Source organism: Amborella trichopoda, chromosome 2 (assembly GCF_054954075.1).
Source record: "Amborella trichopoda isolate Santa Cruz 75 chromosome 2, AtrichopodaSantaCruz75HAP2 v2.0, whole genome shotgun sequence".
NCBI lineage: Eukaryota > Viridiplantae > Streptophyta > Magnoliopsida > Amborellales > Amborellaceae > Amborella > Amborella trichopoda.
Genome location: NC_142337.1, coordinates 67,562,289 through 67,588,136, shown reverse-complemented (window position 1 = coordinate 67,588,136; position 25,848 = coordinate 67,562,289). Strand labels below are relative to the sequence as shown.

At 35.9% G+C, this 25,848-nt stretch overlaps 2 protein-coding genes across 8 annotated transcripts; both read left to right on the top strand.

The window, feature by feature from the left end:
* Positions 1–362: 362 nt before the first annotated feature.
* On the top strand, positions 363–12,627 carry LOC18430131 (CRM-domain containing factor CFM3, chloroplastic/mitochondrial). Of its 7 annotated transcripts, none has more exons than XR_016050292.1 (10): positions 397–2,137; positions 7,277–7,748; positions 7,876–8,006; positions 9,183–9,558; positions 10,253–10,409; positions 10,501–10,793; positions 11,204–11,263; positions 11,371–11,466; positions 11,560–12,001; positions 12,323–12,627. XR_016050292.1 is itself a non-coding variant. In XM_006840293.4 (9 exons), exons 1-9 carry the CDS (start codon positions 530–532, stop codon positions 11,569–11,571), a joined length of 3,180 nt encoding a protein of 1,059 aa, XP_006840356.1. In that variant the 5' UTR covers positions 363–529; the 3' UTR covers positions 11,572–12,232. The 7 variants fall into 7 exon arrangements, 1 of the variants encoding a protein (XP_006840356.1); XR_016050290.1 differs by having other exon boundaries at positions 399–2,137; positions 9,208–9,558; positions 12,381–12,627; XR_002280266.2 differs by having other exon boundaries at positions 399–2,137; positions 9,208–9,558.
* A 4,399-nt stretch (positions 12,628–17,026) lies between these two features.
* Positions 17,027–20,099, top strand: DGAT3 (diacylglycerol acyltransferase). The gene is made up of 2 exons (XM_006840294.4): positions 17,027–17,488; positions 18,978–20,099. Exons 1-2 carry the CDS (start codon positions 17,075–17,077, stop codon positions 19,758–19,760), a joined length of 1,197 nt encoding a protein of 398 aa, XP_006840357.1. The 5' UTR covers positions 17,027–17,074; the 3' UTR covers positions 19,761–20,099.
* Positions 20,100–25,848: the final 5,749 nt, after the last annotated feature.

Sequence of the window (25,848 nt, the reverse complement as noted above, 5' to 3'; positions counted from 1 at the left end):
CTCAAACAATCCAATTAAGGCACACCTTCAAATTTTATCATGACATGTAATTTTGGTAAAAAAATTCTTAAGATTATCTCAAAATCTATTTTCATATCTAATTATAAAATTTTAAACTTAAAAAATGGTTACAATCAAGGAGATCTATAAACATATGAAAATCTTGAAAATGGACGGTCTAGATAATGTGCTGTGAGATGCACTATTTTTGAGACTCAAAATCTTTTTTTTTCTCATAGACCTACATCTTGATGTTGAGATGTTCAAATAGAGAGTTTTTCAATATTAAAACAACCTTTTTGGATGGATTTTTGAGGTACGTATATAATTCTACATAAGGTTACAACCTTACATAAACTTTCTCCTTTTATAAAGTAAAAAAGTTGGGTAAATAAAGTGTATTTCTTTAGCCACTATAACCCCTATCTCATTTATGTACTTCCTGGTTCGCCTAATGGCTGTAACCCTGACTGTTAATTGAAACATTTGAAAGAGTCATGACCAAGTGAAGTCCTCTCAGTGACTGGCAATGGCAATAGCCATGGCTGCTTCCCTTCAAGATCTCACCTGTATCACTCCCCCTCTTTCTTCTTCTTCACGGAGAATTTCACTGCAAAGCACCAGACTCTTCTGCAAAACTCCTCTGAAACACGAGTGTCGTTTCGCTCTCCAAAATATTGAACTGGAGACTGCAGAGCCCTCTGAAATACGAGGCGTGGATGATGGGTTATTAGAGAAGACGAAGAACAAGAAGGAAAGGAAGCGGAAGCCGAGTTTTTTTGATGAAACAAAAGAGAGATGGTCTGTTAGGATTGCCTCCCAAAGACCCAAGCTTCCATGGGAAGAAGAAAAGGAACAAAACCCAGTTTCGACTTACAATTTCTCTGCTCTTTCCCTCGGAGAAGAAGAAGAAGAGGTTGGTTTTTTTCCTAAAAAACCGACTGAATTTCAGCGCCCATCTCAGCGTTTTCCTGTTAGAAGCCGCCCATTTGCTGCTCCTTGGGCGAATGGGCATTCTTCGCGTTCCGCATCTCACGGGAAAACCCCTTTCAATTATTCAGCTGGTTTTGGAGGCAAGAAAAATAAAGAACCTTCAAATACTGAAATCCCAAAGAATACGGTAGGGGAAGTTCTCGAAAAACTGAAGAAGATGGAGTTTGATAATGAAGTCGTCAATGCTTTCTCCTCTATCAATGAAGTCATCGAAGGCAAGACGCAGAGTCCTGATTCTAAGTTTAACAATGTAGTCATCAGGGGCAAGGAGATTAGTGGTTATGTGGACAATGAATTGGGAAAAAGAGATAAAAGCTATAGCCCTCATTCCAGGGTGAAAGAGAGCCTCAAACATGGTGAATTTGGATCAAGAGGTAAGAGCCATAGCCTTCAATCTGGGGTGAAACAGAGTTTGAAAAATGGTGAATTGCTGCAAAGAGGTAAGAGTCATAGCCTTCATTTTGGGCGGAAACAGAGTGTGAAAATTGGTGAATTGGCGCAAAGAGGTAAGAGTCATAGCCTTCATTTTGGGGGGAAACAGAGTGTGAAAAATGGTGAATTGGCGCAAAGAGGTAAGAGTCATACCCTTCATTTTGGGGGGAAACAGAGTGTGAAAAATGGTGAATTTGAGCAAAGAGATAAGAAAGAAGGTGTCAGAACTGGTGAATCGAATTTCACAGATAAGAGTTATAGCCTTCCATTTGGGGTTCAAGATACTGATAACAATGGTGAATTTGGTCTCACAAATAAGAGCCATAGCCTTCCATCTGGGGTGAAAGATAGTGACAAAACTGATGATTCTGGTCTCAGAGTTAAGAGTTACCGCCTTCCATTTCAGTTTAAAGAGGGTGGTGATCCCATTGAGTTTCCGTGGGTGGCGAGGGCTGAAGAGAGGGGGAATGTGGAGCAGAGAAGAAGCAGAAGCACCACTGCATTGGCGGAATCAACCATTCCTGAGCCTGAGCTCCTCAGGCTTAGAAGCCTGGCTCTACATATGAAAGAGAGGATCAACATTGGAGTTGCTGGGGTTACGCAGGCAATTGTCGCTGCAATACATGATAAATGGAGACATGTTGAGGTCGTAAAGATCAAGTTTGAAGGTCCTCCAGCTATGAATATGAAGAGGACCCATGAAATATTGGAGGTCATTTTCATTGATTATTTTGTGCCTTTGTTTCAAATTCTGTGCATGAATTTTTGTTTTAGTGCATTCTGGACCGATGTTACTATGATCGGTTTATTCCGTTAGTTTTCTTAGTGATCAGATATTTATGATGATCCATTTGAAGCTGCAATTTGTTGAAACAGTTAGTTTGTAAAGTACAAATTTAAGTTTTTCTGGTCTCTATTTGTTTCCTTACCTGTCATTCGTTTATTTTAAATTTAGAACCTAGAAATTGAATTGTTTACTAACCGAGCTTAAGTTTGTTACTGTTAGAGAATTTCTAGGCTGGATTACTTGTGTATGCCTTTCACAAATTTATATTTTTTATATTGCAAGCATTTGATTTAGAGGTTTGCTGTCTTTTGTTGAGGAGATTGTTTTTATCTTTTGTATTGTGGTATTTTGAGAATTAGGCTGATAATCAGAGCTGTAGTTTGTTTAAATCTTGATTTGCCTATAAATTTAAACCTACATTCCTTTTCATGCTTGGGCAGATTTATATATAGAGCATGCGTTTGATGTGCAAATTTCCGCCAGTGGTTGAGGGTACTGTTTTTATCTTCATGTATTGTGGTTAAGAAATACCGTTGAAATTTTCAGGACATACTGTCTTGGTGTCAATTCCTTCTACTCCATATGTGTCTCTTGTAGCAAACCCATTGCAGATCCATATATAGTACATGCGTTTGATGTATGAATTTCTGCCAGTGGTTGAGGATACTGTTTTTTCCTTTTCTGAATTATGGTTAAGAAGTACCATTCAAAATTTCAGGACATACTTATCTTGGTCTTAAATCCTTCTGCTCCATATTCTTCTCTTGTAGTGAATCCATTGTCTTTTGGTATGTCTCCACCGTTGTAGTGAATCCATTGTCTTTTGGTTGAGGTTACATGCTTCATTTATACTCTTGAGTTCTTTAATCCTTTTTTACAATTTGCAGCATTGGGATTACATTCAGGGGTTTACACATGACTGGTAAAATGCCTGTTTACTTATTCTGTTGCCAAAGTTAGAGCTTATGATATTGTTGTTTTTAGGGTCATGGAGATAGGCACCCAGATCAAACATTTCTTATATCAAAAATAGAGGAAGAATGAGGCAAGTAAGATCTCCTAGAAAAACATGAAAACTTACCCACTCTCCACAAATCTATCTTTTGGAGTCATAACAAAAATAAAAAATCCAAATCAGACGTACATCATTTAACTGAGAAGACTTAGTTGCTTCGTGCATTTTCAAAACCTGTATTTCATAGCAGTGTTTAAGAGCCTGGGTTCGGAGAGGGACTCGCTAGGCCCTCTTCTATAAAAAATATTAAAGGAAGGCCACGGAAAAGGAAAGCCTTGCGTGAGTCCGGAATAATTGGCTCAGAACTCACCAGGGTCCCAAGCTTCGGCAAGTCCCTAGTCTGCTTAGTGAGTTTCTAAAAACATTTTTTGGAGTGCCGAGTTGGACTCTGCACAGGCAAGTCCTGAACTGAGCCAACTCTCTTTTGTTTTGTGAACCCTCTGTGTTTGCTTCTTGTTTTGACCTTTGTAGAGCTCTTGAGATGAGCTGTAAAGGTTTGACAGGGGGCTTGGGGATTACTTAGCTTCCATTATAGTTTTCGTGCCAATTTTGGTTGAGATTGTGACTCAGTTCCTCCAAAACTGAGGTTATTGCAGGTGGAACCCTGATTTGGGAGATTCTTGTTGTGCGCAACCAACTGTGCCTACAGTCTAGGTGATAGATGAGCTTTGGGCTCTTCTAGTGACTACCACATGAAAGGACCTTAGCATGACCTCAGATGTTGTCTAGGTGATTTCCAGGGTCTCCTTTGATTATGTATATCAGTATTTGTAATTTTCTTATTCTTTTCCATTCAAGGCTTTTTATCCATCTCCATTACTAGGATGTATATGCATCTATTCTTGCATACTCATGACAATGTGATTCTCAATGGCATGAATGAACTCAATCCCACTCGTTAGCCACCTCAAGAAAAGAGCTAATTGTCAAACTCATGGTAATGAAGTGATAACCTTCTAATTTAGAAGGTTAGCCAGTGGCACAACCCCTTTGACTAAAAATGGATTCTAGTTCATTTCATAACACAATTTTTTTTTTTTGTCAAGTAATTGAAGGAAAATAAATTTTCCACTATTTTTGGGGACAACAAAAATGTTTAAAAGTAACTGAAGAGAGAGAGATAGAGAGAGACAATTTAGTTCATTTTTATCTAAGGAAATTGAAGAAAGAGAGAGAGAGAGAGAGAGAGAGAGAGAGAGAGAGAGAGAGAGAGAGAGAGGAGAAAGAGAGAGTATTTTCATCCATGCTTTTGAGGGAAAAATAAGAATTTAACATAGAAATAAAAAGGGAAAAGAAAATTTTACTTGATCAATTTGTGTTTCGGATTTGACAAAAATCTATTGTATTTTGCTTTGCTGACATCAAATTGAAAAAAAAAAAGAAAGGAGGATTGTTATCTATTATTTTGAGAGAAACAAAAATTTTAGTAGAAAACATAAAAAGAAAGGAAAAAAATCTTAATGGTCAATTTGTATTGCTGCAGTTTCAGATCCTCTTTGTACTCCTTTTGTAGATAATATTTCTTCTTTCTTGCATTTTTGGTAGAGGGTTTCGGGGAGAGGTTCAATGAAAAAGTGAAACCTTATGTTCTCATTTCTACATTTATTTTTGTTCCTTTAAAAAATTTAAAAATACTATGGATCCGAACTAGTCATACTCTCAATCAGGTCATAGCTGGCCAAACCTATCGAGTTAGATCGCAGATCTTAAGCGTTCGAGTGAGTGAACATAAAATGCACCAGTTTGGTTGAGCCAACCTTGTCTTGCGAGATTAACCAAAAACCGGGAAAATGGTAAAAGGAAAGTATGAACTCTTGAGGATTCAAGATATGTCTTGATTATAGTTGCCAGTATTAGCCAATAGAGACAAATCAATAGGGGCGGTTTCCGAAAGTGTTGGAAAGCACTATTAGAGTTCTTTCTGAGGGTAGAGTTATAGTTATTTGGAGCATGCATATGATTTATTTGAGAGTTATTGACTTGGTGGGGGTGTAACTGATGGAAGCTTTGACAAAAAAATTTTCTCTAAAGGAGATTGAAAGCTATATGTATGTCCTCATTGTGACCAATGGTATTCTTCTTAGATATCTAGATTCAGCTTGCGTGCAATCTGAGCAGTATGGCTAAGTTTTTGTTGGTCTATCATTCAAAACCAGATATCTAACCATTGTTCAAAAAGTGGTTGCAAATGCGTAATTCTATTCTTCAGAGAAATTTTAACTTCATTGGTTCTATGGTCTACCATTAGAAGCTCAACATAAATTTTGACACCAGTTGTAAAATCAGAAGTCAGAAAAATCTAAGAATGCCATTAGGTCAAGCATCTTGACACTATCATTGATACCAAATTTATTTTATTGCATTTTTTCTTTGAGAAGCTAACGACTATCATTGATACCAAATTACCAAACTGTCTCTCATGACACAGATCTGGAAGCTGAGGACAGGGAGTTTGCCTCAGTCTATCAGTCAGTAGTCAAACGTTTAAGAGCTTGATTGTCATGGATGTACTCATAGAGGGCGGCTGAGTTTTGGCATTGTGGTGTTTTCAAGGTAGTGAATAGGAAGGGTGTGGTTGCTTGAAGAGTTGACAGAGATGAGATATATGTATGGAAGTCTAGGGATGTCGAGAACTTGAGATTGAGGGGTTGGATGACCTTTTTTTTCTTTTTTTTTTTGGGCTTCATTGGTGGTGAGGTGGTCATTTTATTAGTGAGCATGGAAACCGAAGGTGACCCTAAGAGAAGCGGATCAGAACAAATCTTCAAGAGAACATTGGTTAGTTAGGATGAAAGGCATCGTGCTCATAGATGACTTGGTGGAAACAGGGAGAGCTCTTTAGGAGGTAGTCAGGTATTCTGTTTCTTAAAAATAGATTCTGATGCTTCTTCTGTTTTTTTTTGACCTTGAACGAGATGATAGCCTACAAGGGGACATATTCTGTTTCTTAAAAATAGATTCTGATGCTTCTTTTTTTGTTCGACCTTGAATGAGATGATAGCCTACAAGAGGCCATACATGTGCACACTTTCATTTGACATCCATGATGACACTGTGAGTTGTAACTTTTAAAGCTCTCCAACTTGAACATGGATGACTGCGGCCCTTTTCCACTAAAAGGTTTTTTCTTGGAACTCTCTTTAATTTAGGATATCTGGGTTGGGTTGCTGCTGCATTTTGCAAGGGCAATATGCTTGGACAAGTCAGAATTGTCTAATGAGTCATGCGGGACAATGGCTTGCAAATCTATTATGTGATGCTGGTCAGACAGAAGTCAAGAGTGGAGGTGCATTGGGCTTGGGTTGGATGCAGGTTGGATTTTGGAGGCAGCAGGTGTGTGAAAGGAGGCATTGGGACCTCTAATTTTCGTCAAAACCTGTGTGTATGTGGAAGTGCTGATTAAACTCATGGATGATAAAGAAGAATAAGAATGAAGACCAGGAGGCAAAGGAAGCAAAAATATAAAAGGATTGAATTATGATGACTTCTTTAGTAGTGAATTCTGAATAAATTTGGGATCTGTGGTAGGTATGGTGATATCCAAAGATAGTGCGTTGAGGGAGATAATAATAGGAGTGTTAGGGGGCCATGCTTTTTCTATTTGCATTGGCGGATTGTAAGGTAGAATAATGTTTTGTTAAAAAGATGCTTCACATATAAACTCCCAAATCAAAATATCGGTTTATTGAGCTTCAAGATTACTTCACAAGCTAAGGATTTTTGTCAAGGTTGGGTATTTCCCCAGTTCTGGATAACTCAATTGACCAAATGCCTTATATTTTTAATGCCCATATGCCATAACTCTGTTTTCCTTGATAGATTCTGAGCTGGTAATTTTAGTTGGTTGTCATACATGTGATTAGTAGCTGACCCCAAACAGTTGGGATAAAGCTCTGATAATAATGATGATGACCACAAATGTGATTATTATCGCTGGTTACTTTATGTGGTAGCTCATTTGATGTTTTTAAAAGATATATGTGGCTGTAATTTTGCTTCATGGGATATCATGGATAATTTGACGTCATCTTTTCTCTTTTGTTGTTCAGAGGAAAACAGGTGGTCTGGTGATTTTGAGGTGTGGCAGTTTTGTTGTCCTATATAGAGGAATGGGCTATGAACTTCCTTGTGTGCAATCATATAGGCAGCACTTGCATATTATTCATGATACTCTTCCACATGATATGATTCCGGCTACCGATAATATTGGTGACACAAAAGTAAATGCTTTAGTTAGAGCTACAGTATCATCTGGCACTAGTTCTCCCACCAATTATGACAAGTGTGAATCCCCTCATGAAACTGATATTGAAATAATACTTGAGAGTCTGGGTCCACGGTTTAGGGATTGGTCAGGATGCGCTCCATTGCCTGTTGATGCTGATCTGCTACCCCCTGTGTTGCCTGGCTATAAACCTCCATTCAGATTTCTTCCTCATGGGATGAGGCATTGTCTAAAAAACAAGGACATGACAGCTTTGCGCAGACTTGCAAGGCAAATGCCTCCTCATTTTGCCCTAGGTTTGTACACCTCTTAGTTTTTTCTATTAGAGATTTTATGCCTATCCCTTTTAAGTTGAGATTCATGCTTAATGCCTGCAACTGCTCTTATTCTGCTCCAGTTTTGTAAATTTGGTCTTTGATATAGGAAGAAATAGGGTACTCCAGGGCTTGGCTGCGGCCATGGTGAATCTTTGGGAAACAAGTGTCATTGCTAAAATTGCTATCAAACGTGGCGTACAGAATACATGTAATGAGCGAATGGCAGAAGAACTTGAGGTAAGCATCTTTTCATAGAATAATATCTTCCAAGGATAAAATTGTGCCATTGTGTAAGTTTAATGCATGAGTAAGTCATCAGATTTACATATGCTTGTTTCTCTTAGTGGTCATATAATTATCAGCAACACTTTGGGTTGTTTGATTGGGAAAATGCTCTGATGATGATAATGATGATGACTTTTGGTTGTTTTCTAAGACTCGATGTACGATATTCTGCACTGTATAGACTCCATTTGAGTTTCATTGCATTTATAAGTACAATCAAATTTCTGAAGAACTGAATGCTGCATTGATGATGAAAGGGAGGAATGGAAAGTATCTCTGAAGAGTGAGGTTATAACATTTGCACATTCACGCTAGAGACTGCAGATAGTGTGACTAAGTTGCTGCAGATTACTTGCCCAAAAAAAACCGTTGCTGCAGATTCTGTCTCTAACATTATGTTCTGCTTTTATATTAAAAGCTGAAAAAGAGCACCTTGCTTTGTAGCTCATTCTTGACATAATATTTACTGCAAACTATGTTTGCCAATTGTGGAGATTTGAGCTTCCAAGATTTAGGAAATTATTATCAATGAGTTTGCTTGGTTTCCATGAGATATACTTTTAAGTTGCAGACATGACCTTCGCTTACGAACCAGATGTCACGCTCACTAGTTTGGGGAACTTTGTTATATAAAAGAGATCTTAGAGGCCATTGGTATTACATTTACATGTACCTATCACGAGGCTAACAACATGGCAAACTGACTAGTGAAAGAGGGAGTGGAGCTTAACTCATTACATTTTCAAGGTCTACATGGGGTTGTTAGCCCTTGTTAAAGTCACCCTTCCATCTGTTACTCTTCTGCCCTTCTCTCTCTCAATTCTATCACATTTTCTACTTCCCCCTCACTTGAGGTATACCTCTTTGTTTGTTTGTATTCTCTTGAGTACAACTTGATTTATATCTGTCTCCTTCATGGCACGAAGAAAAAAAAAAGCTATGAGGCTTGCATTTGAAAGTTCCACAGAAGGAAAAAGGAGAACCTTGAGTTGATGACAGTTGGTGGATTTTCTTGTGGTTTACAAGCCAATAATTGTTAATATGTACATCTTAGTACATCTTTTTTTCAGATTGATTCTTTCTGGCTACTGTTGTTCTTGGCTAAGCTTCACTTGTCCATTGTTGCAGAAATTAACAGGGTCCATTGTTGCAGAAATTAACAGGGGGCATTCTAGTATCCAGAAACAAGGAGTACATAGTTTTTTACAGGGGTAATGATTTCTTGTCACCTTCTGTAAAAGAGGTATTGGTCAACAGGGAGAAATTGGCAAAATCCCTACTAGATGAGGAAGAAAAAGCACGGATGAAAGCTCATGCTTCAACTCTTTCAAACACGTCTACTGCTAGAGGACCTCTAGTTGCTGGTACTCTGGAGGAAACTTTAGAGGCTAAGTCTCGATGGGGTATGCAACCAAGTACCCATGAAAGGGATGAGATGAAAAGAGATATGACCCTGTCTAGGCATGCCGCTCTTATCAAACATCTCGAGAAGAAGCTTGCTCTAGTAAGTTTTGTCAGCATTAGAAACATACTAATGAATTGAACTAGTTTTAAAAAATCGCTGTTCCGGAGATTTCGAATCCAAATTGGGAGTCATCTAAGAACGATCTGGTTCTTGGGCTGGATCGGTGTTATACACACACACACACATGCATACATATACATATACATATACATATATGTGTGTGTGCATGCGTGCTTGCGTGCATCGTGTGATTGTGTCTCTATGTGTGTGTGTGCGTGTATCAATATGTACATCTTTTACTAAAAGCATTAAAGAGAGGTGGTGGTTTGTACATCTAAATGTTGCGCATGAGGTTCATGGTTCGAACCCCACGACAAGCCCTTTTTAAATAAAGAAACTTAAATAATTTTTAATTTTAAACCTTATTAAAGGAGAGGATCCAAACCTGTGGCCTCACAATACCTATCCCATGATTCAACCAATGCGACATTTCAGCTTAAACGTTAAAACGGATATGCAATATGTATTATATATGTTAATTTTTTCTAAATTTTTTTTAAAAATTGCCGAATCACCGATTCTTTCAATCCAAATCAAGATTGGTGGGTGGACAATCCACCACTTAACCATGTAGAGAATATTTTGAACATGTTAATTCTCAACTGTCTTCTACTCAAGTAACTAATTTATGTAATCTATCGTTTCTCTCCCCTGCCATATTGTGGATCAACAGGCCAAGAGAAAGGTATCAAAAGCAGAAAGAGCTTTGTTGAAAGTGCAAGAGGATCTGAAGCCTGCTGAGCTACCAACAGATCTAGAAATAATAACTGATGAAGAGAGAATCACTTTCCGAAAAATGGGCTTAAGCATGAAGCCATACTTGCTTTTGGGTAAACTCTTCGTGCTTATTTGTCTCTGTATGGTTCATGCAACTGCATATTAACCAACTCAATAACTGCTTTACTTTCTCTTCTTGGTTAGGTAGGAGAGGTGTTTTTGATGGAACAGTGGAGAACATGCACTTGCACTGGAAGTACAGAGAGCTTATAAAGATACTGGTGAAGGGCAAGCGTTTCCTGCAGGTCAAACACATCGCGATATCACTTGAGGCTGAAAGTGGAGGTGTATTGATATCTGTGGACAAGACAACCAAAGGTTATGCAATTATTCTTTATCGAGGAAAGAATTACCAACGCCCTTCTATGGTGAGGCCTGGAAATCTACTAACCAAGCGCAAGGCCTTAGCGCGTTCGGTCGAGCTTCAGAGGCGTGAGGTTATTCTCAAAGAGCTTGCACTCAATATCTCCTACCATTCCGCAAAGCAGAAATTGAGTTGTTTATCAATGCAGTGTCTGCTTTTGTGACATGTGCATACACAAAGGCATGTGTTTTACCTACATATCTGTATCCGTGCACATGCACACACGTGTATGTATGTACATGTGTGTTTACGTGCATATGTGTGCGTATCTATGATTGGTGTATGCACACGCACGCATGCCCAAGAATAGATAGTTGCTTAGAACAGTTAGATTTTTCATTTTCTGTTTATTACTTGACTGCACCCTTTGTTATGTTCTCTGAAAAACTGACAGGCTCTTAATTATCATATCTCAGATCTCCAGATGAAAATACAGTTTTTGTTTTCTTCATAACTGATCCATTTGTTCCGTAAAAATCACAGGCTCTTAACCATCACATATTAGATCTTCAGATGCAAATAGAGAAGCTACGATCAGAATTTGTAAGGACTTTATTTCCTTCGAAAGTAATTGCTTAGATGATATATTCCAGCAAATGCTTACTAGTGCCTCGCACTAAAATTTGTCTGCTCTGTCGAATCATTTGCAGGATCAAATGAGAACTGTTTGGGAGAAGGAAGGCCAGGAAGACTCATATGTAACGTCAGAAGATGAAATTTTATCTGAAGATGATGAAGATTCAGAGGTATACATGCCCCATCCTAGCTTGTATTATCTTCTTTTCTTTCAACTTCTATGGTTTGCAACTGAGATGTGCTATTAAATTGCCTTTCCATAGGATGAGGTTTAGGAGCCTATCTTGAGACTTTGTGAGCAGCTATGAAGATGACACTAGATATACTCCATAAATATGAGGCCATCGATGATTTTTTGATACAGCAAAGGAAAGAGTTGAGGCTCATTTACTGAGTGACATTTGGGAAGGTTATTCCTAATACGACTTTGACCCAGAAGAGGGGAGGATCACTATCATGCACATCACGATGGAGCCCAAAAATCCCTAAGATGATTTAGGTATGTTGCAATGCATTGACCATAGACTGCGTGTTCCAATTGATAATGAGGTTTTCTGGCCTAAAGAGTTGGATACCTTATAATCTGAGCAATGCTAATCGTTAGAGGAGTTCGTCTTCATGAAGGAGGCAAATATGTTCATAGATCTCAGTGGCAACTTCACAAGAACAAGTCGTTCTCTGTTCAGATGTTCTATGGTTATCCATGTAAGTGGATATTCAATGTCCTGCTTGATGCTTGCTCCTTTCCAGTTGTATTCATTCATCCTAATTTACTTTAGGAGTGGATAAATTTCCCAAATTGTTGTCCCTGTATTTTCACTTTGTATGAGTGTCCATTATTGTTTTATGTCTTTCTGCTTCTCAATGAACTACAAAAATGTGCCCAGGAAAATTACTTATTTTTGTGAACTATTGAAAGCTTATTTTTTGTGTTTATGACGTTGGGTATCAGACTCTTTTACTTGCATTCCATGATTTTTTTTGCTTATGAACTCGTAACCGATGCCCTTAAATCTTCTCTTGCAGGGCACTGTCTAACTGACTAAACGGCTTACACTTTGTTTAACTCAATTATGTTTGTTAGGGTGGGGAGCCTCAACTCCACTGCTTGCATTTATCCTATTGAGGAAGTGCGTTTTTCAATCGGGGTTGCAATTCACAAAATTTGCATGAGATTGGAATTTTGCTGCAGAAGAATGTCAGTGGTTTGTATGAGACGGCAATCTTACTTTTAGAAATAAGATTTATTCTACACTGTCCATTTTCGGAAGATGGTGTGGATTTGATGCATCTTTTAAAACAATATCAAAATATGACACATCTATTAAGCCTATCAAATCTACATTGTGTACATTACTGCAAGCATATTTCTATGGGTTATATAGCCTTATATAAAACTTTTCCTTACTAAAAACATCCCATACCACTCGTATGGAATTCTCTTGGAACGCATTGGATCAACCGATTGAAATAGATGGGGCAAAACATAAAGCTTTAGGGTATGAAATTCAGAAAAACAAATATTAGAGTAATTATTATAAAAATAAAATTTGAACCATGTTTAATCTTACAGCTAATCTGCCGGGCTTGGGCTCAATAGCTTGGCAATGGTAATTTTTATACCGAACCGGTGATTTGGCAAGGGCAGATAAGTCTTAGCTCATCAGAAACCAAGTGAAAAAAAAAAAAAAAAACGTTTTATTTTCTTTTAAGGCCATGGGGTAATAATTATATTTCTCTTGTGCACCAAATTTTGGGTCCAACGAATAGTCCAAGGTAAGGTTTCCACCCGAGGGAGTAAATATACAATGCTTCTGCAGGAGCACAGTCATTTAATTTGATCTTATTTAAGGGTGTGGTTTGTATGAGGTTGAGGCCCTAAACAATCAAAGTAAGGTAAACTTTCAAATAGTGTCGAAAGATGTAATTTCGATATTAGAAATCTTTGTGATGGATCGAGCTGATCTATGAACATTTAAAATCTTAAAAATTGACGGTCTAGAAAATGATTACAAGATGTACTATTTCCAAAATTGGAAATATATTTTTCTCATATCTATATATCTTGAGGTTGAGATGATACTATTTGATGATTTTTAAGCATCAAAAAAACCTCTTCCAGTTAATTTTTATTGTGCGCCTTAATTCGATTATTTAGAGCCTCACCCTTGTACAAACTTTTTCCCTTATTTAAATTGCGGTAGGAATCAAGAATGGAACCTTGACTTTGCGGCTCTATGCCACTTTAACCGCCAACGGTCCATTCCTTCCTTTCCGCGAAGAATGATTTTCGTCTCCCACCATTCATTCACACTCTTAATATTAAAATAAAAATAAAAATTAAAAAATTAAAAATTAAAAAAGAGAAGAAGAAGAGAGCGATGCGGTTAGGATAAGGTAAAGCAACTTTTCACCTTAAAAAGGTTATGGTGCTTAAAACACTAATGATGGCCTAAAAATTTATTCAATTCCTTGATTAGGAAATTTTAATATTAAAAAATAGTGGAGATCTCACATACTTGTGAACACTTAAAATAAATGATGTAGATAATGCATTATAAAAAATAATAAGTTTAAGAGATTAGGAGCAATTGCTTTCAACGATTATTGATGTCGAGATAACAGTGTCTCCACTACACCAATATTTTCTTTCTTTATTTGACAATGCGTCTTCATGCAAAATTCTTCCAAGGTTTATTCCCCTCCCAAGAATATGCCACATCTTTTGGGAACGTAAAATTGCCCCATTTGACCTCGGGTGCTTGTCATTTTCATGCTAATGACTAAAATGACCGTACCTTATCTATAAAATATTTTCAATTAGAGAAAATAAAGAGGGGTGACAATTGGGTCGGATCGCCAACCGAAAACCAACTCGGTTTTGGGCTTGAATAATAGACCTAATGGGTTGACTTGGAACAGATTTGGGGTTCAGTTTTAGGTCCTGGCCCAACCTAGATCTTATTGGATTAGGTCGAGTCCAAGTCACTAGTAACACCTCTGAAAATAGATAATGAAACTATATAGTTTTGAAACAAGAAGATCACAATCATCAATAGCCATTAAACATGAAATTCATGCAGTTGAGGGTGTCTTTATCCTGGCTCAAAGGTGAAAACAAAAATCGTGATGCACCCCTAGCCATTGGATTATACATCTAACGGCATATAGTAATTATGACCTTGTGACTGTGACCTCTCTGTATTAAATATAAACAATCTCACAATACATAATTTCTTTCAAGTATATTTTAAGACTGCAAATCTCTGTATGTTTCTATCTCCTTTCAATTTTAAATTCCCGGAAATCTGATGTCCATTCATTTGCCAAAATAAATTTCTTCTCGAATTCTGAAAAGTATGAGAGTTGTCTCAATGATAGATCCTTATCATACCTTCCCCATTTAAAAGAAGTGATTGGAGAGAAGAGAGAGAGATGTGAATACTTGAACAAAAAAAAATGGTGGTCTCCACAAGAAACTTACAAAAGTGAGAAGTTTGGTGGTGCATATAAAACTAATTTATTTTCTTGTGTTTATAGTTATGCAAGTCTGTTGCTTTATCTCATTTTAACTAAATAACACCATTTAGATTTTTATTTCTAATCTTTTTAAAATATTAAATCATAAATGTTCTTCCTTTTAAAATATTTAATGAATTTCAAAATAAGAGGTTTGAAATATTAGGAAAGGCTTGAAATATAAGTCTTACTTTTCTTACACTTTTGAGAGAGAATTTAAGAATGGGTATGCTTTTCGTAAGGACTGCAACTCTAACATTTTACTGAAGCCACACATCAAAACCCACTGGAAAATAAATTTATAATACTAAAATAGTGTGATGCAATGCAAATATACTTTCTTTTTTGAGAGCGGAATTTGAAGTTTTAAAAATATTAGAGATAGAGCATATCTATGGAGACTTCAAATAGACATTTCAAAATGTGTTGTAAGATAAACTATTTTTAATGATTTTTTTTTTTTTTTTTTTCTTTTCAAATCCATGATCATCTAGATAGAGTTTTTGAGATTGGTTTCATAAAACAAGACACAAAGAACGGTCCAAGGATGGCGATCTTAGACCGCTCTCTGGGCTGAACCAGGGCTCAATTCTGAGCGGTTCGAGGTATGCTCTGAACTAAACCCTACTAAAGAAAAAAATAAAAAAAATAGAAGATAAAAAGTAGTATGAGGATTGCACCGTTGGACAGAGGGGCATTTTGAAAAAAATAAAAAAATATGGGTTGACCAACCTTTTATATAATTTTTACTCAAAATTAGCCTTTTTTTTTGTCTGTACATAAATTACTCTTTCAAAAAAAGAAAATTATTTGATATGGCTCCAACCCTATCAAAATAACTAAAACCTCAATTTATAATTCATTGAAAATTGCAATTCAAATATTTGAAAACCTTGACATCGATCATCTTGGCTTGAATGTTATCGTTGTGGAAAAACAAATTGGATTTGAAACTCTAAAAATATGATTATTGTAACAAACTATCTAGACCACCTATTTCATCCTAAAAATAAGTGCTCATAGATCTGTAGGATTTGTATTATTTTTTTAAGGGATTGTATACTATAAGACCATTTATCTTTAATACAGGAAAGTCACAACTAATCCTAGCCATCAGTTGTCTAATTGGATGGTTTGGGATATGTGACGAAGTTCAAGAATTTCTCGTTGGGCTTTCAGTTTTACTTACATGTACACTTGCAAGCATTTGATGGACAAGAATAGTTATGACCTCCTTGTACTAAAAATAAATGATCTCTTTGTATACTTTTTTTTCTTTTTGGTGTGGGATTTCATCATCCGAGATATAAATTGACTTTAGGGTCAACATGGAGATTTCCATTCGAAAAGTGCTTATTGGACAAGGATTTGAGGTAAGGCTTTGTTTTGTTTCCATAAAGCCTAGGCCTTATAGAAACCACCTTTTAAAAAATTACCTTCTATTACTCTTTCAAACATGGGAAAAGTTTATAAAGAGCGGAGGCTATAATCAATCAAATTTGAACTTACCTAAAAAATTTCATTAAAAAAGGTTGTTTTTATGTTCAAATATCCTCAAATTGATCATCTCGACATCAAGATGCTTGAACGTAAGGAAAAAAAATGGATTTCAAGTTTTAAAAATAGTATATTTTTTAAAGCATTTTTAGACTGTAAATTTTCAAGTTTTGATAGATCTGTCGATCTACACTAGCTTTGAAGCTTTAAACTTCATAAATAGAAATAAAAACATATTTTAAGGGTGTCACTAAAATTTCTAGTTGAAACTACATTTTTCGACATTATTTTAAGGTAGAGCCTAGGGTATATAGAAAACCGCACCTTTCAAAAATTATCCTCTATATACTTATAAAACCATTTGCAAGGGTATTTTCGTCACTATGTCTCCACGTGTCATGCAACTTTCCACCTGGTAAAACGGCCACAAACCAACGAACTCAATCGATCGCAAACGTGTCCTATGTTGCTTCCATCTGGCATAATCAAAACCGTCCATTTCTGCAAAGTCTATCCAACGGTCCAAGAAAGCCTAAAGCACGTGCCCAGAGCAACTTGGCCAAGGCCTAAACGTGCCCAACTCCCAACGTCCACGAGAAGGCAGGCGCCTTGGCACCCCATTGGTCCACGTTATCGCACCAAGGATCCCCGCCAATCGGAATGCGCCATGTCATCAGAGCGCCTTATTTAAGTCCTCCCAAATCTTGAAATCATGGTTCACTTCTTCTTGGAAACTCTGGTCTCGGAGATCGGCGTTCAAGAATGGAGGCTTCGAGCGCGGTTTCCCGTCCAATTTCCCGCCTTCCTTTTACTGAAAAGCGGTTTTCGGTCCCCCACAAGCCCTTTCGTGTCAAGGTATCCCTCGATTGCCCTTCAGTTTCGGTCCCCACCAAGCGGTTTTCCGGCAATCTGAGGCTTGTTAAGGAGGAGTGGACGGTGTCTAGGCTCTGCAAAAACCCCTTTTCGAAGGGTTATGGTGGTTTAGGATTTTCTGATGCCAGTCATGTTATGTATTATTGTGAGGGAGCAACGTGTAGGAGCAACGTGAAGGAGGAGAAGAAGAGGAAGAAGTTGCTTAAGGGATTGGAAAAGGATTTATTTTCGTTTTCTGGGATGTTTAATGGTGCTGAAATTGAGGGCAATTTGGCTGGTGAAGTTAAAGGAAAGATGATATCGGTAAGTTTTTTGAGTTTTTGTATTTGATTTTTTTTTTGTACTATTGGTTATTGTTTCTTGTCTTCTCAATTTGATTGTTATTTCTTAATTTCTGATGACTTTTAGGAGACTTTGTTCACTGAATCATTTTATTTTTACGGTCTAAATGATTTGGACAAGGATCAGTTTTGATTGAATTCATTGTTGAAGGAATGTATCGATTGAAGTATGTTTCTAAATTCTATATTGATGTTTAGGTTATTTTGCGTGCTGAATGAATCGATGTATTGTAAGCCTTTTCTGATGATCTGATCATAAATGATTTTTAGTTGATTTAATGGTTCATTTTCTTCTAGTTTCAAATGAAATTTCAGTATTTGTTCGAGTATCTTCAATTTCAAGTAATTTCATGAGGTAGTTAGGATGCCTTTTGTTTTTGTTAAAAGCAACTTCAAACAAGAAAATATTCTTACTTGGTCAAGAATGGTTGAATATATTTGCTTTCAACTCCTTTCTTTGGCCCCCCTAAAGCTTTCTATACTTCCCCTGTTCAATATTAGCTAGGAGAGGAAGGATGCCTTTTTTTTTTTCTTTTTGGGTTAAAGCAATTTGAAACAATAAAATATTCTTACTTGGTTAAGAATGGTTGAATATATTTGCTTTCAACTCTTCACTTTTTTGGCCCCTTTTTCTTTTTTCATCTATCTGGGAGAAATTACATTTTCAATTTTAACTTGGGAAAAGGAAAAGGAAGAAGTAAAAGAAAAATACCAACTCCATATTAGCCAGAAGAGAGGAGTAGAAGATAAAATTACCATAAGAGTAAAGAGTTGAAAAGGACAGCAACAAAGAATTGGGAGAGGAAAAGGAAGGAGTCAAAAGAGAAACAAAAAACAGACTACCAATTCAACCCTAGCTAATAAGACGAGAGAAGAGTAGAAAATAAAATTGCCAAATTAGAGAAAAGAAAGAAAAAGGAGAGTACCAAAGAAGAGGAAAGAATAGAAAAGGGAAAGACCAAGTCTACAAGGAAAATACCAAGTATATATCACAAAATAAAGGAATTAACAATATTTTTAGCCTGTATAGCTTGTGAAGGAAATAACCCAATAAAAAAGGAAAAATATAGTTTTTGGGTCGTTTGGTTTTGAAGCTCCCCTAAAAGTATTAACTGATTCGAGGAGCCAACTCTTGATACAGACCAATGTTTCACTGGTAGTTGAACAATTTCTTTTGTAAATTATATGTTGTATTATATGAGTTTCTTTCTCATGTAATAGAGAAATTGAGTTGGACTTGTTTTCTTAAAAAAAAAATTGTTTTATTTTCTGAGTTAGTTAATATGGTTTATGAACTTGCTGTCTCGTAATTCCTCTGTTTTAACTTGCTAGAAAAATTCCAATCCCGTTTCCTTTCATGTTGCTCTGTTCTGTGGAACCCCTGTTACCTAAGCTTATTGAAACTCTTTCTCACTGTTGACTAATTCATGTTTGTGGTTGTTTATTTACAGGAAGCAACAAATGTTTTGCTGACTCAGCTGCAACAACTGAAAGCAGAACAAAAGGAAATTAAGAAAAGGAGGAAAGCCATGAAAGCAGCTCAGAAAGAGATGAGGTCTCCTCGAGAGGCCGTGGACTCTTCGTCCTCTTCCTCAGAATCAAGTGACAGTGAGTGTGAGGTGGTCACCATGAATCGCTTAAGAAACTCTCTTCTCACGAAACCCAGCCCAGATCCCCAAGCCCCTGTTGAAGAAGCAACACTTTCTCTAACTGAATCTGAACCTGTTGAAGAAACAACACTTTCTCTAACTGAATCTGAACCAATTCTCCTCTACCCAGTTCAAGAACTATCAATTCCAGCCCAACTTGAAAAATCAGCAGTCTCTTCTGCGATGAACCAAATCCGAAATAAACCTGCAGAGACATGTTGTAGTGGCAGCCCTCTTCATTGTAGTGGCAGCCCTCTTCCCACAGCAGCTGTTGAATCAATTGGAGGAGAGAGAATGGAGGAAAAAGGAGAGAGAATACAAGTTTGCATGGGAGGGAAGTGCAAGAAGTCGGGGGCAGCAGAGCTAATGGAGGCCTTCCAAAGGAGTTTGGGCTCCCAGGGTTCAGTTGTTGGGTGTAAATGCATGGGCAAATGCAAGGATGGGCCCAATGTGAGGGTCTCAAGCAACAATGGAGAAGAGGGTGTTTTGAAGGCTCTTTGCATTGGTGTTGGATTGGAGGATGTGGGTTCTATTGTGGCAAACTATTTGGGGGGAAACAAGGATGTGGGTTTGGTTGCGGCATGAAAAAGATCTTTGGCGTTTTTTGTTTTTCCCCTCTCTATTTGCTGGCTATTGTTGCAGCATGAAAAAGATCCATTGTTTCTTCTTCTGTTTGTTGTGTTTTGTTGCAGCATGAACAAGATTTCTGGTTTCTTCTTCTCTTTGCATTAAGGGGAAACCAAGTGTTGGATTATTTTGTTGCAGCAAGAAAAGGATTTGTTATTTTTCTTCTCTCCGTATTGGTTGGTGTAAATATGGACATAAGGGATCGTTCTTCTCTTTAAAGTTTAAACTAAATTGTATTTTCAAGCAATTGTGGTACAAGGCATCAATAAGGAATTGTGAGAGCAATTAAAGGTGTGAGTCCAGTCTTATCCATGCATTTCTGCCATCTTCTTTGCCACCAAGAAATTCTGATAGCAATTTGTTTTTAATCGTGCCTAGTTTTAGGAGTGGCAACGGGTCGACCAGGACCTGAAAAAATGATACGCGACAGGACCCGAAATCATCAGACCCAGGACCGACTCAAAGATATAGTGTGGGACCTGGAACCTGAAGCAGACCCGATCGGATTTGACTAAAAAATTCAAATATCATTGTATTTAATTATATTTATATATATTTCATAAATTAGGACCCAAAAACTATTATCAAACTTGGACTCAAACTTACCTGTACCCAGCCTGACCTGCTGCCTCCAATTTTGGACCCATACCTGGACCTGAATTGGGTGTGCCCCCTTCGTTCTTGGGTCGGGTTTTGGTCCATTGCCACTCCGGCCTAGTTGATACCCAACATCAGTCTAGTATCCCGACTATGACTTAACCACCTAGCATTTCTCCAGTTCTTTTGTTTATGTAATGGCATTTATACTGTGGTATGGAAACATTGAAAAATGGTCTACTGGTCAAAGGTAGTAGGGATATCAAATTTCAAATTTGCACCCATTTTTTCTATAGGATTTGGAGAAATCTAACATATTCATTAAAATCCAAATGGGGAAATAATTCTGTGGAACTTTATGCTAAGGGAAACTCTGGTAAATATCTCCTATGATTTGCAAATTTGTTGTATACAAAAAAAGAAGTATGTTATTTTACATTTTATGCTCATGTCCTATTATCGAGATTCTCTAGTTTTCACGAAATAACTTGTAGTTCTGAACCGAGTATTATTCACTCTGGTGCAGGCACAGTGCAAACGAAATATTTCCGTGACTTAAAATCTATTTTTTCCTATTTCCGTGACTTAAAATCTATTTTTTCCTATGTCGCGATAATCAATTTGAGAATTTGTGGGCATCAAAACAACTTCTTCCAGTGAATTATTGAGATGTGCCTTATTTTGACTGTTTAGGGCTTCATCCTTAGATAAACTTTTTCGTATATATAGGAAAATATTTAAAAACACTTCAGCAAATTTCTATGGTATTTCGCTCGTAGCTTAATACCATTCAAAGTCCATCAGATGATCATGATTGTCAGATAGCGTTTGAATTTTAATCATTTTTCTACAAATCCGATTAACCTCAAATTTTATGCATGTGTCCTCCTTAGTGAGGAGCACATAAATAAAATATTAAAAAATAATAAAAATGATTAAATTACCCATATATATTTCATGGGTATTTTTGTTATTTTATTTTTGATAATCTACACATGATCCAAATTTTACATGAATCTGATTTGTAAAAAAATTATTAAAATTTAAATACTATCAAACAATCGTGATCATTTGATGAACTTTGAATAATTATGAGCCATAAGCAAAATATTGTAGAAATTTGCTCGAGTGTTGCTAAGTGTTATGTGTGTGTGTGTGTGTTTCGAATAAAATATTTGTTTAGATCAAACATTTAAATTTTTTTTTTTAAAATAATCGCTTAGAATTCTAAAGTAGATCTTAGATAACACACACACATATATCTATATATATATATCTAGAAAAGTCTTTCCAACACCCATAGGCAAAAATGAATAGTGATTTCGCCTACCCTTATCACCGTCCAAATTTCATCGTGCGGTCACGATTGTCCAGTAGTGTTTTATTTTTTATTTATTTTTTTTATAAATCGAAATGGCCTGAAATTTAGAGAGTATGTACATCTTACTGAGGCGCATCTAATAAAAATATAAAAAAAATTATCTGTAAAAATAAATTGATCAAAATACACCCAAAACATTTTGGGGGTATTTTGGTCAATAGTTTTCATGTAAAATATTTTTTTTATAATTTTTTAAGATTCCCCTTTTTTTTATGAATATACGCTCCAATTTCAGGTCATTCTGATTTGTAAAAAAATAAAATAATAAATAAAACACTACCGAACAATCGTGACTGCGCGATGAACTTTTTATCGTGATGGGGTAGACGAAATCATTGTTCATTTTCATCTATAGGCGTTGTCTTTTCCTATATATATATATATATATATATATATATATATATATATATATATATATATATATATATATATGAACTTTTTACCGTGATGGGGTAGACGAAATCACTGTTCATTTTCATCTATAGGCGTTGTCTTTTCCTATATATATATATATATATATATATATATATATATATATATATATATATATATAACTTTACAATAACTTGGCGACAATAATGAATAGTAATATAGGTGGAATGGGAGCCTTCAGATTTTCATCATATGGTTCATACTGCATATCACTATATGCATTTAATTTTTTTTTTAGAAATTGGATCATAATGAAATTTTAGACATGTGCATTAAAAATAGGACTCACAATTAAAAATTATTTCTCAAAATATAAAATGATTGAAATACCCCTAAAAAAACAGTTGGGATTCCACCCATATTACTATTTACTATAGCTGTCCAACTATTGTTAGTTTTTTCATATATATATATATATATATATATATACATATGAGCAATGATTTCATGCAACCGTTGTATAGTAATATGATGCAACAATCTTAAAAAACTATCTTATGGCTATTTGTTTGATCCAAAATTTGAAATATATACTCTTTTCATTCTAATGAACAATTACAAAAAAAGAAACAATTGGAAACACAACCTATAAAGTATTTTTTTAGTCCAATTAACATAGGTCATTCATTTTTGTGAGATGCTTAGATCTAGGCCTTAGAAATAGTTTTTCATTTCTAATTTTTTTTGGATGGCTTTATTATCATTAGATAAATGATGTTAAAAAAGAAAAAAATGATTTTGAGTTTATAAAAGCTAAGATCTTGAAATTCACAAAATGAATGGTCTAGATTCGTTTTTGGAGGGGACTCATTTTGACCATATCTAGGGTTCAAATTGAACTTTTGTTTTTTGGGGGATTGATTATTGAGGTGAAGAGAGTGTGTGTGCAAAATTTGGGGTCATACAAATACCAAAAACATGATTTTCTAGAAGTGTCGTTGCATTATACTATGATACAACGGTTGCATTAGATCATTGCTATATATATATATATATATATATATATATATTACTTAGAAACACCAAAGCAAATTTCTACAATATTGAGTTATATTAAGGTGCTCACACTATAGAGCATTTTATAGTTGTACTCAACAAATCTTGGACAGTAATATACTATTGGTTTGTGTTTTTAACATTTTTTAGTAAGGGTATTTTTTATCGTTAAGAAAGGTGTGACATCACCAAGCATACTAGTGGCATTTAATACTTTATGTGGGTGATATAAAATTTTATGTTGATAATGTCACATCCCTCCTAATGACAAAAATACCCTTACTAAAAAAATATTGTATTACAAAACAAGGATATATAAGTATCCAAAATTCGTTGAGTACCATTATATGATGCTATATAGTGCGAACACCCTAATATAACCATGTTGATAATGTATTACTACTAGAGCATAATGTGTGCCTTTTTCCCGAGGGCTTTAATTTATGTTGGTTATGAGGTTAAGAACTTCATTGCAATCTAGTTTGGATTTTGTTCGAATTTCAATTTCCGATAGGGGTAGCATTTGATCGGGACGTGTTAGGTCGGGCCAACCGACCGGACCAGAAGTCACGAGACCCCAATCTAGATCTGAAAATATAATGTCGGAAAGGACCCGACTAGACTTGCCCAAAAATCAAAATATCTATATATTTCATAACTTTATTAAATATATAAATATGTTATTTGAATATTGTAGCTAAAAATATATAGTTATATTTATTTAAATATGATATATTAAATATTATCAAAATATGAAAACTATTGGGGTCGGGTCTACATAAACCTGGACCCAAATAGTATTCATATCCAAGATTTGGATCCAAACCCGACCCACTAAGTTCAATTTTTTAACCCATAACCAGACCCGGGTCGGTTCTACCTATCGGGTCTCGGATCAGGTCGAGGTCCATTGCCACTCCTATTTTCCGGAGAATTTATCCCTTTGTGCCTTTTGTGGAAGCACCAGGCATCCATTCTATGCCATTCAGAACCAAGCACATGGCATACATTCAATGCCTTCGAAATCATAAAACAGACTTTGGGCGGAGAAATGACACCCCCAACAGCCCCTTTCACATCTAACAGCGTGAGAGGATCCCAAAAAGATGTATGGTAAAAGCTAAAAAAAAAATACGTTTGCATTAGGTTGCAACCTTAGAGAATTAAAGTACGTTGCATTTTAGTATAAAAAATTCTTACGGGGTGATAAAAGAATCTATTTTTATCTCTAAACATAAAATTTGAAATTTTAAAAACGGTTCAAATCAAGTAGATCTATAAACACATGAAAAATCTAAAAAATAGGTGGTCTAGATAATACGTTGCAAGATGTACTATTTTAATACCTAGAAACTCTATTTTTCTCTAAATCTATACATCTCAATATCAAGATTGTCATCTTCTTTAGATATATTTTCCCACATCATGATTTATATACAAACTACATACAAAACCTCTTTGTGTTGCATCCCTTTTCAAGAATGATTGATCTTTCATCTTTGGCTAAGTAATAATTAGTACTACTTGAACGGCAATCAAGCTTTTATAATGATTAAGATGAGGAAAAAAGGGGGGTCTGGTTCACAGGAGCAGTTTTGCATGGGCCGGGCAGGGGCCAACGAAGCCTTTACGCGGGAGGGGGGTTCAATCGATCTATGACCTCCTCAGTAATTCTATCGGTGTAGTGCGGAAATCGCAACCAACCAACCAGATGGTTAACAGGTCAAAATAAATCAATTTATATACAATCAAAAGAGCTCTCCAACCATCCAAATCTCTTCTTTGTTTGTTTTTGTTTAGTATTAGAAAGTTACGACCAAAATATTGAACTTGCATATAAAATATAGTCCCCTTTCTCTTTTTCATTCTTAACTAAATAAGTTAAATGATAGGCACAGGATTGGCATGGCGGTCCACTGCCATTTATTGGGTTGGGCTTAGGCCCAACAATCAAAATCCAAGACCCATGATGGTTCAGCCTCGTGCCAACTAACTAAGCATTCAAATAATTAATGATGCAAAATATTACCGGAAAGTTTGTAAAACATCTACAACTGGAAAAAGTTAAAATAACGCGGTAATAAAGCTGCACCAATCTACATTATCTACTTTGAAGGTCAGTTTGCCCCTGTTTATTTTTTATTTTTGATCCGGTAGGGATTTTCTACTACGGTCAAATCTCTTTTTCTTTAAACATGTGAAGTCCAAATGACTTTTGTTATTTTCTGTTTTGTTTTTTTTTTTTTTTGTTTACCTGGTTTACTGCCTTGTTGCGTGGTTTCTTGTGCTCTCAGTATTTTTTTTTTTGTTGCCCTTATTCTCCCTCTTCACCCTCGTTTTGTCTAGTTGATGTTTCCCTTTAATTTGTCCATTACTTCCTATATTACAAATTTCTCTAAGGAGCAGCAATAAAATGACCTTTGTTATTTTCTACATATAACTTCGTTCTTATTCTAAATACTGATTGTTGATTCCCACATTAATCTCGTTCTAAGGATACCCCCCACATTAACCTCGTTGATACCCCGTTTCTTATTCTCTTATTTTGTCTTCTTTGAGTAACTGATTGCTAAAAAAAAAAAAAAAACTAAAACTTTGTTGGTATATCTTGGCCGACATTAGCCCATCGAGTTCCTAAGG

What these genes read in the sequence shown, in the direction of transcription:
- LOC18430131 (XM_006840293.4), top strand. Translation starts at nt 530, where the DNA reads ATGGCAATAGCCATGGCTGCTTCCCTTCAAGATCTCACCTGTATCACT. An exon ending in TCGAGAAGAAGCTTGCTCTA is followed by an intron (nt 9,559 to 10,252) that starts GTAAGTTTTGTC and finishes GTGGATCAACAG; the next exon opens with GCCAAGAGAAAGGTATCAAA. An exon ending in AGAAGCTACGATCAGAATTT is followed by an intron (nt 11,264 to 11,370) that starts GTAAGGACTTTA and finishes AATCATTTGCAG; the next exon opens with GATCAAATGAGAACTGTTTG.
- DGAT3 (XM_006840294.4), top strand. Translation starts at nt 17,075, where the DNA reads ATGGAGGCTTCGAGCGCGGTTTCCCGTCCAATTTCCCGCCTTCCTTTT. An exon ending in TTAAAGGAAAGATGATATCG is followed by an intron (nt 17,489 to 18,977) that starts GTAAGTTTTTTG and finishes GTTTATTTACAG; the next exon opens with GAAGCAACAAATGTTTTGCT.